We start from the raw sequence: 16,521 nt of genomic DNA, 5'->3' as shown, positions 1-16,521 counted from the left end.
ATAACTTAAATTTTTGTGATAACTGCTCAGGAATACTTGGAATAAGTATCTACCTATAGGTAGATACAGATCTATAAGGATATAAGTATCTACCATTTATCTATCAGATGAATGTCTACCATCCCAAATAAGGTTGTATGATCTTATTATGACAATAAATGTGGATCTTATTATGACAATAAACGTGGCTGACATGTTTTGATTCCTCAAGGTCAAGTAAAAATCGCTATGGAGATATGTGAAAAGTATTGGCTAAATAATACACTTCAGTCTTTAGCAGTTTGCATATGTTAAAGTTAAGGTTTTCATGAACCTCACAACTCTCTGAACAAGTGACAGTGAGGCATCTTCTGGCTTGCAGAATGAATGCAGAAGGCTACAACACACCTGAAATTCTGTGAACATGTTCTCCTGCAACCACAAACTTGTCCTATGTCAATTTGAGGAATTTTTTTTTTACACTTTCTGTCAAGATTTTTGATATCTAGCTACTGTATTGCAATCTTAAAGATGTGTCTGAAAATCTATAAACTGGAAAATATTGAATTATTCTGTATGTATTCTTTGCAATTTGTATGATTGATCCATCTCTCTGTGCTTGTGGGTGTGTAAATTGAAATAGAACTATAAGTGTAAACTGACTAATGCTTTGTCCTTCTGCATAAATAGGAAGCAATTCACACTTACCACTTCAGCCAAAACCACTGTTTCTCCAGATACCTTTTGCCAGGGGAAAAGAATGCAGCAATTCTTTCTCCATACTTAGCTATTAAAATATCCCAGCAGATGACAAAGATGGCTAGGACAGTGATGATAAAGAGTGGCAAGGCTCTCTGAAAATTTAAGCTGCAGGCTGCAATAACTACTGCCATGTATGCTGTCACAGAAACAAGAATATACATGTTGGTTAGGTTGGTCTTTTTAAAATAAGAATAAAATCTTAAATTTAAAGGATGTGGTTAAAGACAGGTCTGTGTTTATCTTTTAAGTGCTTTTCTGACTCCTGGCCTAAATACTGAAAAATTTTGCTTTCATAGACAGTGTTACTTACGATATGGTCATTGATAGAAAAGGTGGCTTTCATCCTGTCAAAGCAGGTTATGTGCTTTGGCCAAGCCAAGTTCCTATCAGACATGTTAATCACTTGGGAAAATTAAACACCTCTACAGAATTGCTTTATCCTGTGCAAAAACTGTGAATTATGCACAATGTGTTTTGTTCCTTCTTTCACCAGAGGAGTTTATCCAATAAAGCTAGAAAAAACCCCACTTAGAAACACTTGTCCATTGCATGATTTGATGGCCCTCTCAAGTAATTCGGAAGCTTAAAAGTAGTTTCTTTCATAAAGCAGCTGTGAAATGATTTGTCAGTTTTGCAGGGTCATTGATAATAGCTGCTGGCCAACGAAATATCCAGTTCTTGTAAATAATCTGATTTTGTCTATCGCAAATAAGGAAGAACTACTGATTTTTGTAAGGCAAGTTGTTTTTTATGGAATTAACATGTGAAGTATCCTAGCCATCATCATAGCTGGAAGTTCTTAGAACTCACTTGCTTTCTTGAGCCAGGATATGCCTGTACTATGACAAAGCATGGCAAGCTGATGCTAGGAGGGCAGGATATTCCGCATGCAAGAGGCCCTTTTATAATCACTTTATGGTATGCCGATCCCTGTCGTACAGACATATTTCAGGTCTACATGTTCTCAGTGTTCATGTAGGAGGATGTCAAAAAGAAATATGGTGAAGTAGAAGGAAACAAACCAACTGGATAATTAGGAAAGGGACAAAAAAAGAGTACCTGAATAACTTTTCAGTGCATGCTGACATAAAACACATTTCCTCTAACATTTGTTGTGGATGTTAAGTTATATGGGTCAGAACAGGAAACATTCCTTTCTAGCCTGCTGACTTAAGTTCAGTCCAAGTTGGTGCCTGGCTCTTTTTAATGTAATTTCATGGGTTTGGGCAAGTTTCTACAGCTGTAACTTAATGGGCCTTTTAGAGGGGGCTTGTAATGGAGCAGACAAAGACTGAACTATCCTTTTATCCCAAATGTAATTGGTAGTCAGATTGAAAGATTCTGGAGGAGCAATGTAGCCAGATCTGTGCTTTTGTTAAGTTTTGGAATGAGTGGAGGTTTTGTGATCTGGAGCTTTCTCTGGGACTAAATTCACTTTTACCTCCTTTCAAATGCATTCTTTAAGACAGTAGAGAGTATTTGTGTCACATAGAAGACAGGCACAGTCTACAATCTCATATAGGTAAATAAATAAGGCTTCAACAACCCTGAATGTAATATACTGTACCTGTTACTAGAATTCCGTAGATCACGTAATGAATTCTGGATTTATGTTTCTTGCAAAATTCACAGACTTTATCATATTTCTCTTCTAAATGCCTAGGAAAATGCAAAAAACCAAACAGAACAGAAACTTGAGCTATGGATATAAAAAAGAGTAATTTGCACAGGAAGATCTGGTTAAATTGATTAAAGTTTCTCCACTGGAGTATGCTGCACTTGGTAAGGGTTAAATTTGAATCCCAAACTGCCAAAGAAAATTGTACCAACATCTGCAGGGCTTTTAGGAGGAAATTCTTTAGTTTAATGTTGGACAAGTAAAAAAGATCTGGCAGATATCTAATCGGCCAATCTGTCAAATATCTAATGGGCTGAAGTTAACATGCCAGTTCTGCTAGCCTCTGAAGTACAGGTCTTCTGTGAAGAGGTCTGTTAACAGGGTTACTGCAAACTGGGTTGGTAGTTAAAGACTCAGAGCCCATTAATAGACCCACAAAGATTGTTAAGACAGCCAGCCCAGCATTACTATGTGGGGCAGTGGTGTTGATATGGTTGTGAAGGCTTATGACGGCATTTGTGTGTGCAAAATAACCAATGTCCATCTAAAATCTCATTACATTGTGTATAGATGTTTCCTAAGAAGGAAAGGAGGGTAATTGTAGTGGGTGACTCTGTTCTGAGGGATATGGAGAGGCCTATCTGTCGACCAGACCCTTACCATAGGGAGGACTGCTGCCTCCCTGGGGCTCAGGTTAGAGACATTAAAAGGAAGGTCACTGTTCTGATGCAGCCCTCTGTTTACTACCCTTTGTTGGTTATCCAGGCAGGTAATGATGAGGTGGTAGAGAGAAATCTAAAGTCACTCAAAACGGACTTCAAGGGATTGGTGTGGCTAGTTGAAGGCTCAGGAGCTAGGGTGGTGCTTTCATCAAACCCTCAAGTGGAAGGGAAAAACTATGAAAGAGGGTAGAAATCACATCTGATTAGTCTCTCAGAGACTGGTTCCACCATTGGCATTTTGAGTTCTTTGATCATGGCAAAGTTTATAAGGCACCTGGTCTGTTGGTGACAAATGGGACAGATGGGATGCAGCCGTCCCAGAGGGGGAAAAGGATCTGGGGGCAGGAATTAGCTGAGCTTATTGACAGGGCTTTAAACTAGATATGAGCGGGGATGGGTTGATAACTGGGCATGTTAGGAATAAGCTCAAGGGAAACATGCCAAGGCATGAAGGATGGTGGACTAGTGAGGGCTCTCCCTCTGCTATTTCATTTGAGAGAAGGGACAGTTGTTTAGAAACCATGGAAGCACCTGGGAAGGGTCTGGTAGGAAATGGGGCCCACACTCACAAAAAGCTGTTGGATTCATTAGCTCATCTCAAGTGCATCTATACCAATGCACACAGTGTGAGCAACAAACAGGGGGAGCTTGAGGCCATGACGCAGCATGAGAACTATGACATAGTAGCTATCACAGAACCGTGGTGGGATGCCTCACACGACTGGAGTGCTGCAATCGATGGCTACAAGCTCTTCAGGAGGGACAGACAGGGAAGGAGAGGCAGTGGAGTGGCCCTGTGTGTTAGAGAATGCTATGAGAGCTCAGAAATCAAGTGCAGCGATAACGGGGTTGAGAGTGTGTGGAGTAGGTTAAGGGCCAGTAAAGCGGATCTTGCTGTGGAGTCTGCTATAGACCCCCCAGCCACAGCAGTGAGGTGGATGAAGCTTTCTGTAAACAGTTGGGAGAAATCTCGCAGTCACTTGCTCTTGTTCTTGTGGGGGACTTGAACCTCCTGGGTATCTGCTGGGATCAAGCACAGCAAAGAGGGAACAGTCCAGGAGGTTCCTGGAGTGTGTGGAGGATAACTTCCTCACACAGCTGGTGAGTGAGCCGAGCAGGGAAGGTGCCTCCTGGACCTGCTGCTTGTGAACAGGGAAGAGCTTGTGGGGGAGGTAAAGGTTGGAGGCCGTCCAGGGTGCAGTGATGGTGAGATGGTTGAGTTTTCCATCCTTGGAGAAACAAAGAGAGGGGTTAGTAAAACTGCCACCTTGGACTTCTGAGAGGAAAACTCTGACCTGTTCAAAAGACTGACAGACAAAATCCCGTGGGAGGCTGCCCTGAAGGATATGGGAGCCCAGGAAGGCTGGACATACTTCAGGAGAGAAGTCTTAAAGGCACAGGAGCAGGCTGTTCCCGTGTGCTGGAAAACAAGCAGGTGGGGAAGGAGACCAGCCTGGCTAAACAGGGACCTTTGGCTGGATCCCAAGAACAAAAGGAGAATCTATGACCTTTGGAAAAGGGGACAGATCTCTCATGAAGACGATAAAGATGTAGTGAAGTTATGCAGGGAGAACATCAGGAGAGCCAAAGCACAGCCAGAGCTCAACCTGGCTACAGCTGTTAAAGATAATAAAAAATGTTTCTATAAATTCATTAACAACAAAAGGAGCTTTAGGGAAAATCTCCCTCCTTTACTGGGTGCAGAGGGAAACAGTAAGTAAGGATGAGGAAAAGGCTGAGGTGCTCAACGCCTACTTTGCCTCAGTCTCTAGCAGTGGAACTGGCTGTTCCCTGCACACCCAGCCTCAGGAGCTGGGAGATGGGGAGGGGAAGCAGACTGAGGTCAGCACAGCTGAAGAGAAGGTGGTCAGAGACCTGTTACACCACTTGGATGCACACAAGTCTGTGGGACCGGATGGGTGACACCCAAGGGCGCTGAAAGAGTTGGCAGATGTGCTCGCCAAGCCGCTGTCCATGATTTACCTGAAGTCATGGCTGACTGGGGAGGTCCCACTGGACTGGAGGGTGGCAAATGTGACACCCATCTGCAAGAGAGGCAGAAAGGAGGATCCAGGGAACTACAGACCTGTCAGTCTGACCTCGGTGCCAGGGAAGGTCATGGAGCAGGTCATCTCAAGTGCCATTACAAGTCATATAATGGACATCCAGGGGATCAGGCCCAGTCAGCATGGGGGTATGAAAGGCAGGTCCTGCCTGACAAACCTGATCTCCTCCTCATGAGAGGATGACCCGACTATTGGACAAGGGAAAGGCTGTGGATATTGTCTACCTGGGTTTTTGAAAAAACATTTGACACAGTTCCCCATAGAATTCTCATAGAAAAACTGGCTGCCCATGGCCTGGATGAGCACACGGTCTGCTGGATCAAGCACTGGCTGGATGGACGGTCCCAGAGAGTGGTGGTCAGTGGAGTTAAATCCAGCTGGTGGCCGGTCACAAGTGGTGTTCCTCAGGGCTTGGTGGTGGGACCATTTCTGTTTAACATCTTTATTGATGATCTTGATAAAGACACAGAGTGTGTCATCAGTGAGTGCGCAGATGACACCAAGTTAAGTGGGAGTGACAATCTTCATGAGGATAGGGAGGCTCTACAGAGAGACTTGGATAGATTGGATCAGTGGGCCAACATTAACAGGATGAGCTTCAACAAGGCCAAGTGCCAGGTCCTGCACTTGGGCCACAACAACCCCCTGCATGGCTACAGGCTTGGGGAGGTGTGGCTGGAGCTGTCTGGGAGAGAAGGATCTGGGGGTTCTCATTGACAAGCAGCTGAACATGAGCCGGCAGTGTGTCCAGGTGGCCAAGAAAGCCAACGGCATCCTGGCTTGTGTCAGAAATAGTGTGACCAGCAGAAGTAGGGAGGTGACAGTCCCCCTGTGCTCTGCACTGGTGAGGCCACACCTGGAGTGTTGTGTCCAGTTTTGGGCACCTCAATACGAGAGAGATATTGAGGTGCTGGAGCAAGTGCAGAGGGGGGCAATGAAGCTGGTGAAGGGCCTGGAGAACAAGTCCTGTGAGGAGAATTTGAAGGAGCTGGGATTGTTTAGCTTGAGGAGGAGAAGGCTGATGGGACACCTCATCCCTCTCTACAGCTACCTGAAAGGACATTGTAGAGAGGTTGGTGCTGGTCTCTTCTCACAGGTGATTAGTGACAGAACAAGAGGGAATGGCTTTAAACTGCAACAGGGGAGGTTCAGACTGGACATTAGGAAAAAAATTTTCACAGCAAGAGTGGTCAGACAGTGGAATATGCTGCCCAGGGAGGGGGTGGAGTGGATGTGTTTAAGGGTCATTTAGATGAGATGATGGGGGATATGGTGTAGGGAAGAACTTTGTAGAGTAGGGCTAATGGCTGGAATTGATGATCCCAAGGGTCTTTTCCAACCTGAATGATTCTGTGATTATGTGATTCTGTATATTTGAAAATTTGATTGTTAATTACATTAACTTTTCATCTAAGACTCATCAGTTCATGGAAGCTAAAATGATTTATTCTGTTTGAATGACCTATTCCAGTATCTGTTCTTCCAATTATTACATATGTCACTTGTTCTTTTCTAATCTCACTAAGCATAATACAAAGTGATTTCATGAGGGAGGCTGAAACTTAGCAAAATTGCAGTTAAAGGAGTTAATACAACAGAGACTGCCATGTTAAGTATGCTGGTGATGCAGACATATTTCAAATACAAAAGCTGTAGCTAAACAAAAAAATTCATGCTGTGCAAGATGAAAAAGAAATCACAGCTATAGCTCTGTCTCTCTAAACAGGTGCCTCACACTCTGCAGTCTAAAAAGGCAATGTTATATTTAGAGATACCAATTATCCAGACTGTATTTGTTTGGAAATTAGATGCAGCTGGAGTCAATTGCAAAACAAAGTGCACCGTTAATATACTTCTCTTCTACACTTAAAAAAAAATAAATAAATGATGTTGGAAAGAAACAAGGAATATTAACTTAATTTGTATCAGCACTCAGAACAGCAGAGCAGGAACACACTCCTTCACCAGTACGAAGAGTAACGGCGTGTCTGAAGAATCCTGCTTGCTTTTGATATATCAGTTTTAGTTCTGGGAATTCCTGTTGCCCCACAAATCGTAGCTTTTTTTTTTTTTTTTTTCCTTGTAAGAACATTAGGTTGTCTGCCCAGTCTCAGCAGAGAGATTAGATACAACAGGAAAAGAAAGAAAAGAAGAAATGAGGGCAGATGCATGAATAAGCCAGAGTTACTTTATCAAATTTATGGTTCATCCGTCAACAACATAAAGGAAAAAATATTGTCTTTCTGTTACTGCTACATATGAGTCTTTTGGGATTTAAAATTATTTTAAGATTACAATCCCTTGTTATCTCTTATTTGCTCTAACATCTCTCTCTTCCTTGTTATTTTATTAATTTAGGTGATTATCACTTTGAAACCAGGATATTTTAGGCATATATGTCATAAATATGCAACTCTGTTCTGAAAAGTAGCAGAAAAAAACATCTTCCTTATGAAATCTGGTTAATTTACTAAGGAAACATTATTTTCTAAGAGTTGATTTTATAGGCTTAAAGTGCAGCATATTGCTGATGGCTTTTACTTAACCAAAGATGCTGGAAAAACAGGTATCACTTAAGCACATTTAAAAGAGAACTTTAATGTGAAATACTTATATATGCCAAAACAACTCTTGCTTGCATTTTGCATTTCAGAAATCCTTTTTTTGGTTGACATGTACTCTGTAAGTGAATGTTAACACCTTGCAGATGTAGTGAAACCTTGTTGTCAACAGACTGATCTTTCAAAGGGGTTATGTCTCAGACCACAGCCTTTTCAGTACTATCTGTTGAAAGAAATTATTGACACATTCAAAATGGAGGCATGCTTTGTAAATCCTACTTTTGAGCAGATACAAGGAAGACATAGTGCCTCATAACAGCTGATTTACAAATAACTTGGTAGCAATTCATTGCCCTTGTCAGGTGCTCAACATAAAAATAAACCTAGACAAAGTACAAAACCAGAGAGCACAGAACAAGCTGTAGCCTGCTTGTAATCAGAATAGAGCAAAGTGCTCTTCATCTTCCATCCTGTGAGGAGCTTGCGCTGCCAAAGGCAATGGTACCAGCTGCTGATGGAAGAACAAGGGGACCTCAGGAACAGCAAGTCCTGTGAATTAAATCTGATTTATCTCTCGGCTCTCCATGGGAGTACAAATAAACAACAAGAATAAAAAGTATAGAGGCTTCATCTCTGCTCTAACTCAACCCATCTCTGTGCAGGGATACATCTTGTCAAGTGACTCCTGTGGGCCCAGGTTTGAGGGGGAGATAACCTGCTAACCTTGTATAGCCATTTGATTGTCAACACCTGCTTGTGCAATTAGCTTACTTCTGCGTAAAGCTGGATACCTGCCACTGGAGGGGCTTATCAGACTTGGATGTCTGATCTATCAAATCTCAGCTATTGTTTTTGCTAGACAAGAACCTAAATGTTTTTAATAAGAACCTAAATGTTTTTAACAAGAAAGTGTTTCATGCCAAAGAACTGACAAATCTCAAAAAAAAAAAAAAAAAAAAAAAAAAGATTATTTAAATGACTTCTAAATACATTTGCTAGATTTTTGAAGCAGCATTTTAGTATGACGGCATCACTAAATCTGAGCATATTAACACGTCTTTAAGTTCTCTATGTACAACTTGAAAGCATAATTAAAATCTTCACAACTACTTCTGTATACAAGTGTATCATTTGTACAGGCACAAGATCTTTCCAAGCAGTCCAATCTGAGTAAGAAAAAAAATCGAGATATCTAGTAAGTGAGTTATTAAAATCAGCTGAAAGAGAGATAGGTTCAAAGCTGAAATGGTGTGCTGTATTACAGAATGTAGTCATAGAAATCAGGGGAAAAGTACAACATGATTTCCATGAACATTTATATGAAGATTCAATACGACAGAAAAATATTAAGACATTAAAACATAATTTTAAGTATCATATCTTAATTTTTTAAATGTCTTATACAGGGTTTGTAGTTTTTTCCAAAACCCCTAATCCTTGAGTAAAATGTAGATGTATGCATTCACTGTGTGGTCACTTGGCACCAGAGCTAACAAAGAGTAAAAATTCTGCTCCGTCAAAATGGCTTTTTTTTTGCAGCTGTTATATTCTTATTTTGCACTGGGGTAAATAGCTATGCAAACTGAAGGACAAGTGAATTTTTAACCTCCTGAAAGAGATCACTGTAAAGACCTTTCTTCAAACAAGTCTCTTATGGAAATATTGGAAAAGTAGTTAATGTACAAAAAGAAAAATATTTCTCCTTTAATTTGCAAGGCTTCAGAAGGATAGTTTCATGTTCACATGTGTCAGCTAAAATGCATAAAAATTTTAAATACAATGTGTTCCTCTATTACGCAACTTGCTAGGCAATACCAAGGTCTGTGTAGCATAGGGAGTGAAATTTAGAGCTGTAATTCCAGAAGCAGAACCACTGGCAGCTTATTGCTTAGGCCAGGATGAAGTGAGTGGAAAATTTACTCATCCAAAAGACATTACCCTTTCAAGCGTGGTTGCTCCTCACCTACGGAGTCATGTTTGTTTTCATGAAGATCACTATCAATATTGATGTATTCATCCTCCTGGAAAACAGATCAGTATCAAGGCTGTGAGAGGGGTACATGCTTGTTAAGTAAGGTGTAAAAAAACAGATTCCCGCTGGCAGATGGCTGAAGCTGTCTCACGACTTTCCCATCTGCACTAAGAGCACAGCTTCAGCTCTCCTCTCTGCCACTAATGCTGTGATCAGTATCAGGCAAACCTGGTGGTTAAACTGTGGCTGAGAACCTTCCCAAGTCGTCCACACCATTTTGAAAGGGGAAATAAAGGGGGAAAAAAAATACCAATGCTACTCAAGGCTGGGAAGGGCCCTCTACAGAGTACCACTGCAAACACACCAAAAAGTGGCATCTCCAGGTAGGGATGGTAGAGCTGCTAATTAGCCAACTTGCCCGGGTCCTCCTGTTGATGACCCCCTGTTTTTGATGCTTCTCTCTCTTTGCAGAACTAAAATATGATGTAAATTTTATGTATGGACAATGGTTAAATTGTGTTTGCGCGCGCGTCTTATTGTTTTAAAAATTTAACTAAGCCAATACATTTATTCTTAAGAAAAGCTGCTGAGAAAATGTAACAGGTCACAATCCTTCAAAGAGAGCTAGCATCCACGGGCTTTGCAGCAGAAACTTGGAATTTGGCCAGATAGCACATTTGCATCAGGAACATACCTTTTTGCTACCTGAAACCACATAAGCCTAGCTGCATTAAAGCTTTTGAATGACTGCAGCCTAACGTCCACCATGTTCAAGGACTGTCCTTGAGGTGGCTGGGAATAATACAGCCCCTGGCAGCTCAGTGCACCTGTGGAGGCTGCTGTGCCCACTGTCTTCCTTACCCTGACCTGGTCCAGAGCGGCAGAGGCAAGGTGCCCGTCCCATGGATACATACATCCATGCTTATGGTGGGGCATGTGGAGGGCCTGGTGACCCAAGCCAGGCAGCTGTTGTGTTTAACAGCAGTAGCGTAACTGCACTTGGCCCTTGCGCCATGCTTGCACCTCCTCAATTTAATGCCACGCCAGGGCAGTGTGACTGGTAGCCTGTCCTTGGCTGTGCAGCCAGGACCATGGTGAAGGCACAGAGTATTTTCCTGAGCTGGTGGTCGTGTCCTACCCTCTCAAGAGGAGCTGACCCTCTGTACACAGCCACATAGAGCACTGGCAGGCTACCAGTGAGTTAACCTTTTTATTTTTTTGTCACTATTATTTGTGCTAACCCCATTCCCCAAACTGCTTTGTGAAGCAAGACCCATGGCAGACCTTGACCTGGGCCTTGCCTTCTGTTTGGCTTCCCTGCTGTAGGCATCACTGAAAGTTCTGGAAAGCCCTCAGTTAGTTCTTAGTGACAGACTTGAACCAGCTCAAAGGCAAAATTAACACACGGCCCGTAAATAAAATGGTTATGGAGGAGTATATATGTAGAAAATGATATTCATTCCCCTAGGAGAAAGCTCAGCATGACATGGACAGGAGTTTCTCAGTCATCTTAATTGCAGTTTTTGGAGGGGGGAGGGGTATAGAGGGAGTCACAGAATCATCGAGGTTAAAAGACCTTGAAGATCACCTAGTCCAACCAATAACCTCACACTGACCATTCTCAAGTATACCACATCCCTCAGCGCTATGTCAACCCGACTCTTAAACACCTCCAGGGATGGGGACTCCACCACCTCCCTGGGCAGCCCATTCCAACACCTAACAACCCCTTCTGGAAAGAAATGCTTCCTAATATCCAGTCTAAACCCTCCCTGGTGCAACTTGAGGTCATTCCCTCTTGTCCTATTGCTTGTCACTTGGTTAAGGAGACTCATCCCCAGCTCTCTGCAACCTCTTTACAGGGAGCTGTAGAGGGCGATGAGGTCTCCCCTCAGCCTCCTCTTCTCCAGACTAAACACCCCTAGTTCCATCAGCCGCTCCCCATACGACCTGTGCTCCAGACCCTGCACCAGCTCCGTTGCCCTTCTCTGGACACGCTCGAGTCATTCAATGTCCTTTTTGTAGTGAGGGGCCCAAAACTGAACACAGGAATCGAGGGGCGGCCTCCCCAGTGCCAAGTACAGGGGTCAGATCCCTTCCCTGTCCCTGCTGGCCACGCTATTGCTGACACAAGCCAGGATGCCATTGGCCTTCTTGGCCACCTGGGCACACTGCTGGCTCCTGTTCAGCCAACTGTCAATCAACCCCCCCCAGGTCCCTCTCTGACTGGCAGCTCTCCAGCCACTCCTCCCCAAGCCTGTAGCGCTGCTGGGGGTTGTTGTGGCCCAAGGGCAGCCCTCTGGCATTTGGCCTTATGGAAACTCCTCCAGTTGGGCTCAGCCCATGGCTCCAGCCTGTCCAGGTCTCTCTGCAGAGCCTCCCTACTCTCGAGCAGATCAACACTCCCACCCAACTTGGGGTCACCTGCAAACTGACTGAGGGTGCACTCGATCCCCTCGTCTAGATCATCAGTAAAGATGTTAAACAGGAGTGGCCTCAAAACCGAGCCCTGGGGGACACCACTCGTGACCGGCCACCAACTGGATTTAACTCTGTTCATCACAACTCTCTGGGCCTGGCCATCCAGACAGTTTTTTTACCCAGCAAAGCGTGTGCCCATCCAAGCCATGAGCAGCCAGTTTCGCCAGGAGGATGCTGTGGGAAATGGTGTCAAAGGCTTTACTAAAGTCAAGGTAAACAACATCCACAGCCTTTCCCTCATATAATAAGCAGACCACCCTTTCATAGAAGGAGATCAGGTTTGTGACCTCCCCAGTCAGCCAGGACTGCTGGTAAATGATGGAAAGCAGCCTGGCGAGCACCCCAGCCAGCTCCTTCAGCACCCTCGGGTGTATCCCATCCGGTCCATAGACTTGTGTGTGTCTGTGTGATGCAGCAGGTCACTGACTGTCTCCTCCTGGATTGTGGGGGGGTTCTCCCAGTCTCTATTCTCTGGCTGAGGAGGCCTGAGTCTTGTTATTAAAGACAGAGGCAAAGAAGGCATTAAGCACCTCAGACTTTTCCTCATCAGTCATTGCCATGTTTCCTCTTGCATCTACAGGGAATGGAGGCTCTCCCTGGTCTTTCTTTTGCCATTGACATAGAAACATTTCTAGTTGTCCCTGGTTGCTGAAGCCAGATTAATTTCTATCTGGGCTTTAGACCTAATTTCCACCCCACATTGCCTCACAGCATCTCTGTAATCATTGTGAGCCACTAGCCCCTTCTTCCAGAAACTGTAAACTTTTTTTCTCCCTGAGTTGCAGTCATATGGCTCTGTGGAGCTGCACTGTAACTTACAGCCACATTTTCACTAATCTCAATTTCTTTCTCTTTGGTCTTGCCTATGAAATAAAGCAAAGCTGAAAAACGCAAATGCTGCCACCTACTAAGCTACTATTATTTTTGGTAACTGGGAGCACTCTTCTCAGTGGCTGTAGAAAGTGGGCTTCTCACCTGAGGGACACTGAGTGCTGATAATATTGAAGTATCATTTATTCCTGGGCTTAAATTTCGGGTATATTTCATGCCAGTTCTTCTCACAGATTTTTGAACCTACATTATAAACCTTGAGAGCTCAGCTCCCTGGGTCAAAGAACTTTGCTTTCATGTTTGTAGGTGGCTGTGCTCCCTGTGCTACCATGTCCCCTCTCCTGGTCATAGATCAAAGCCCATGTCTCACACCTCCTGCCTCTATCCCCACCACCATCCCCAGTGCTCCCCACTTCACACGCTGCCCAGGGCAAACCATGCTCCCCTATCATTTTTCTCCATTCCACGCTATCCTCCCCAGGCCAAAATCTTGCCTGGACCACCCACAGCCTGGGCTCCGGCTCTTCAAATTTGTGAAGTATACTGTTTGTCTTGAGAGTGTAATCTATTTTTTCTTTTAAGTATTCCAATATAAAAGGCATCAGTCCACACCTTTTCATGTTGTCTATAATGTATTTAAATATGCTCAGAATATTATTATGTCACTATTTTATCATCACAAATGCTTTCTTACATTTACACTAAAGGTTGTTAGAAAATCTGAAATCAAAGATCACCTTGTGTCTCACCCTGCAGATACACAAGGAAAAGGAAGAATGGATCCAAACCCCTTTTCTTCTTTTTTCATGACCAAACATGGTATCAGATCCGGCTCCTGCGGAGTGCTGGCCGGTGCTGAGGCTAACCCAAGAGCTATGTGGATTCCATGGACTTCTGTCAGCAGGGATACAGCAAGGTCCATACTCTTCAGAGCCTCAAAATAAACTCTTCTGCCTCAGTCACAGAGTACTGAGAAACTGTTGATGCGGGTGTATACATACCTGTATTACACTTGAACAAAATAGTAGCTGCATGCTTTCAGCTGAACCTTTTCTGTGGGAAATTGGTTTATTTGATCAAAATCAAGTTTTCATTGTCTGCCACCATTTTTCTCCATTTTTCAACAGTTTCAATCAGTTCTGACAGTCCTTTTACCCTTTTCGTTTTGACATCTTCCTTTTTGCTGGCTGTTTTGATGAGGAAGGTATAGTTACTGTCTACCACCTTCCTCTCCTAGGTTCTCAGATCCTGGTCTAGTTCCCAGGAGTGCATATCGGAACAGTCCAAGTGATTCTTTCCGTCACTGTATATCTGGAACCACTTCAACTTTGAGAGCAGAAGCATTTCTTTGGCAGCATGCCTTTGCTGCCTCTGATCACCTCCAAAAACCATTGGAAGACAGAAAAGAACATGCACAGCATCAGGAAACCTCTATTTTTTATGTGCTACACATCAAGTACCATCACCAAACTTAGCAAGTAGATATGATTACAACACAGGAAAGTACTGTAAGTTTTTAATGGCACTTTCAGAGTAGCAGATTATTTCTGGATGTGAAAATATTGATACATGACACTAGTAAAGTGTTTGGGTTTTTTTGGTTTTTTTTTTTTTAATTCTGACTTCCATGTCATCATAGTGAGCTACTGACTATGTGGGCTTAAACAAATGTTCAGTGAAAAGAAGTCAAAATGGATGTGTTTATAATGATTTGTATTGTATTCTCCTTTCTCTGTCCAGTTGTACATCAGAGCTGTTGCCTCCATTTTGTCTGAAATTTCCCCTATTTTGGATGAGTGGGTATTTAATATGTATGTCCTGTCTGACTGAAAGATTGTATCACTAAACCAAATGACTCCAGTTTCTCTTTTTCCAACTTCACAGGAGAAAATGTTTCTATATCAAATCCTCATCCATAGTTTCCCCTCTGATCAACATTTGTGATGACTCTTTTGTCTCTTGACTGAAGCCATTATACACTAAAAAGCATTTTCTGAATCCTACATGTCCTGTCAATTTTCTGTTTTTCCTTAATGTATTTTGGATAACAGAACTTGCTTCCCTGTCAGTTTATGAATTTTAAATCAATTTAAGGTTTTTTTTAAATACCTGTCTTGGAAGAATTATTACAACTAATTACTGACATTGAATTTGAGGTTTATGAATTTACATAATGTTATTAATAAGAAAACAAAACAAAACAAAACAAACCTGATTAGTATGTACAGTTTTCTTATTTTGTGTATTCTTGATTCTCTGTGAATTGTCTCCAAGACCTTTTGGATTTGTAGCATCCACACCTTTTCTGTTTTTCTGGGGCATGAGAAGACCAGAAATAATATTGCTTCAAATCTAAAGCTGAAATCCTCTCTCATGTGCAGTAAGAACTGATTGACTGTCTAATGCCTGTGCTTCTGTGTTTTACTTTACTAGTACAGGAAGTTCAAAACTCAGTCTACAGAGCTCAGGTGTTCAAGTCCCTGCACTATCACACAAAGCTGCATTGGTCATGGATGGTGCTTGACTAATGTGAATCTGCTGTTCTCTTGATGAAAATTCACATGTCCTCCTAGTGCTGCCTTTTGCCTTCGGACTGGTTCAACAGTTTACAGAGATTCAGCCCTTTTCCCCACCAAGAGCAAAAGGGTCTGTTTGGGCCTTCCCCAGATTGTTAATACCTTTGCTCCAGTATACACGCTCCTTATGCATATGCAGTAAATTAATTTTTTGTTTTTAAAACAGATACTTAAATTGCTCTTGGGATAAAATACTGAGAGTATCTTCTAAGAGAGCAGTTAGCCTTACTACATTAATTCTCTGTGGTATACCTTTTCTCAGAGAGTACTGAGAGTTGAAGAAAGCCATAACTAGCTCCACTATTTCTACTTTTTTTTTTTTTTTTTTTTTTTGTTTAATGTTTTGAAGGATACACTATTACTTTTTAACGATCCTCAAAGGGCTGGTTCTTATGTCGGTTTCCTATGAAAGCTGTTTAAACAAAATACCAGATAACTTATATCTGCACTTGATACAAATGTTTTATATTTCAGTTTTTCTTATAACAGCAGTTATAGTATGGTGATTGCTCTGCATTTTATTGCATGAAGTATCTCATTATTTACATAGTAATAAAATGAGTAAATTAGTATCTACATTTAGCTTTCTAAGAATATTATAATTTCAAATGAACATACAAAATAAGCTTAATCAAAGTAAATTCTGATAAAGGCAGGGATAAGCAGTACTATTAGACATAAATTAAATTTTGCTTTTAGCAGAAACTTGACCTTAGAAACAAGCAGAACACTTCCCAGTAATATATTTTCTTTAAAGATACTCGGCCTCTACAATTCACAAAGAATCCATTTCAGTAAAAGTGTTTCTAAAACTTTGTGTGTCTGGGGGAAGAGGAGGCAGTTGCAAGAAGCTGTGGATTCATCTCCTGTGGCCCTGATAAACCAAATGCTGATACATCAGTTCCCTTCCTTCTAAGAGACAAGTATCTTTGCATTCCCTTAAGAGGGAGATA

The 16,521-nt window shown here is 42.3% G+C and overlaps 1 protein-coding gene across 1 annotated transcript in view; it reads right to left on the bottom strand.

Annotated features, from left to right (window-relative positions):
- SLC28A3 (solute carrier family 28 member 3) overlaps positions 1 to 16,521 on the bottom strand; it is a 46,322-nt gene that overhangs the window by 23,408 nt on the left and 6,393 nt on the right. The window contains exons 2-5 of the mRNA XM_026866347.1: positions 15,204 to 15,305; positions 9,647 to 9,729; positions 2,309 to 2,400; positions 688 to 877 (exon numbers count right to left, since the gene is read on the bottom strand). Coding sequence (XP_026722148.1) covers positions 688 to 877; positions 2,309 to 2,400; positions 9,647 to 9,729; positions 15,204 to 15,305 — 467 coding nt within the window. The remainder of the gene's footprint in view (positions 1 to 687; positions 878 to 2,308; positions 2,401 to 9,646; positions 9,730 to 15,203; positions 15,306 to 16,521) is intronic.

This window comes from Athene cunicularia, assembly GCF_003259725.1.
Source record: "Athene cunicularia isolate RWA chromosome Z unlocalized genomic scaffold, athCun1 chrZ_part2, whole genome shotgun sequence".
Taxonomy (NCBI): Eukaryota; Metazoa; Chordata; class Aves; order Strigiformes; family Strigidae; genus Athene; species Athene cunicularia.
The sequence above is the reverse complement of the archived record's forward strand: the minus strand, read 5'-3'. Positions and strand labels throughout refer to the sequence as shown.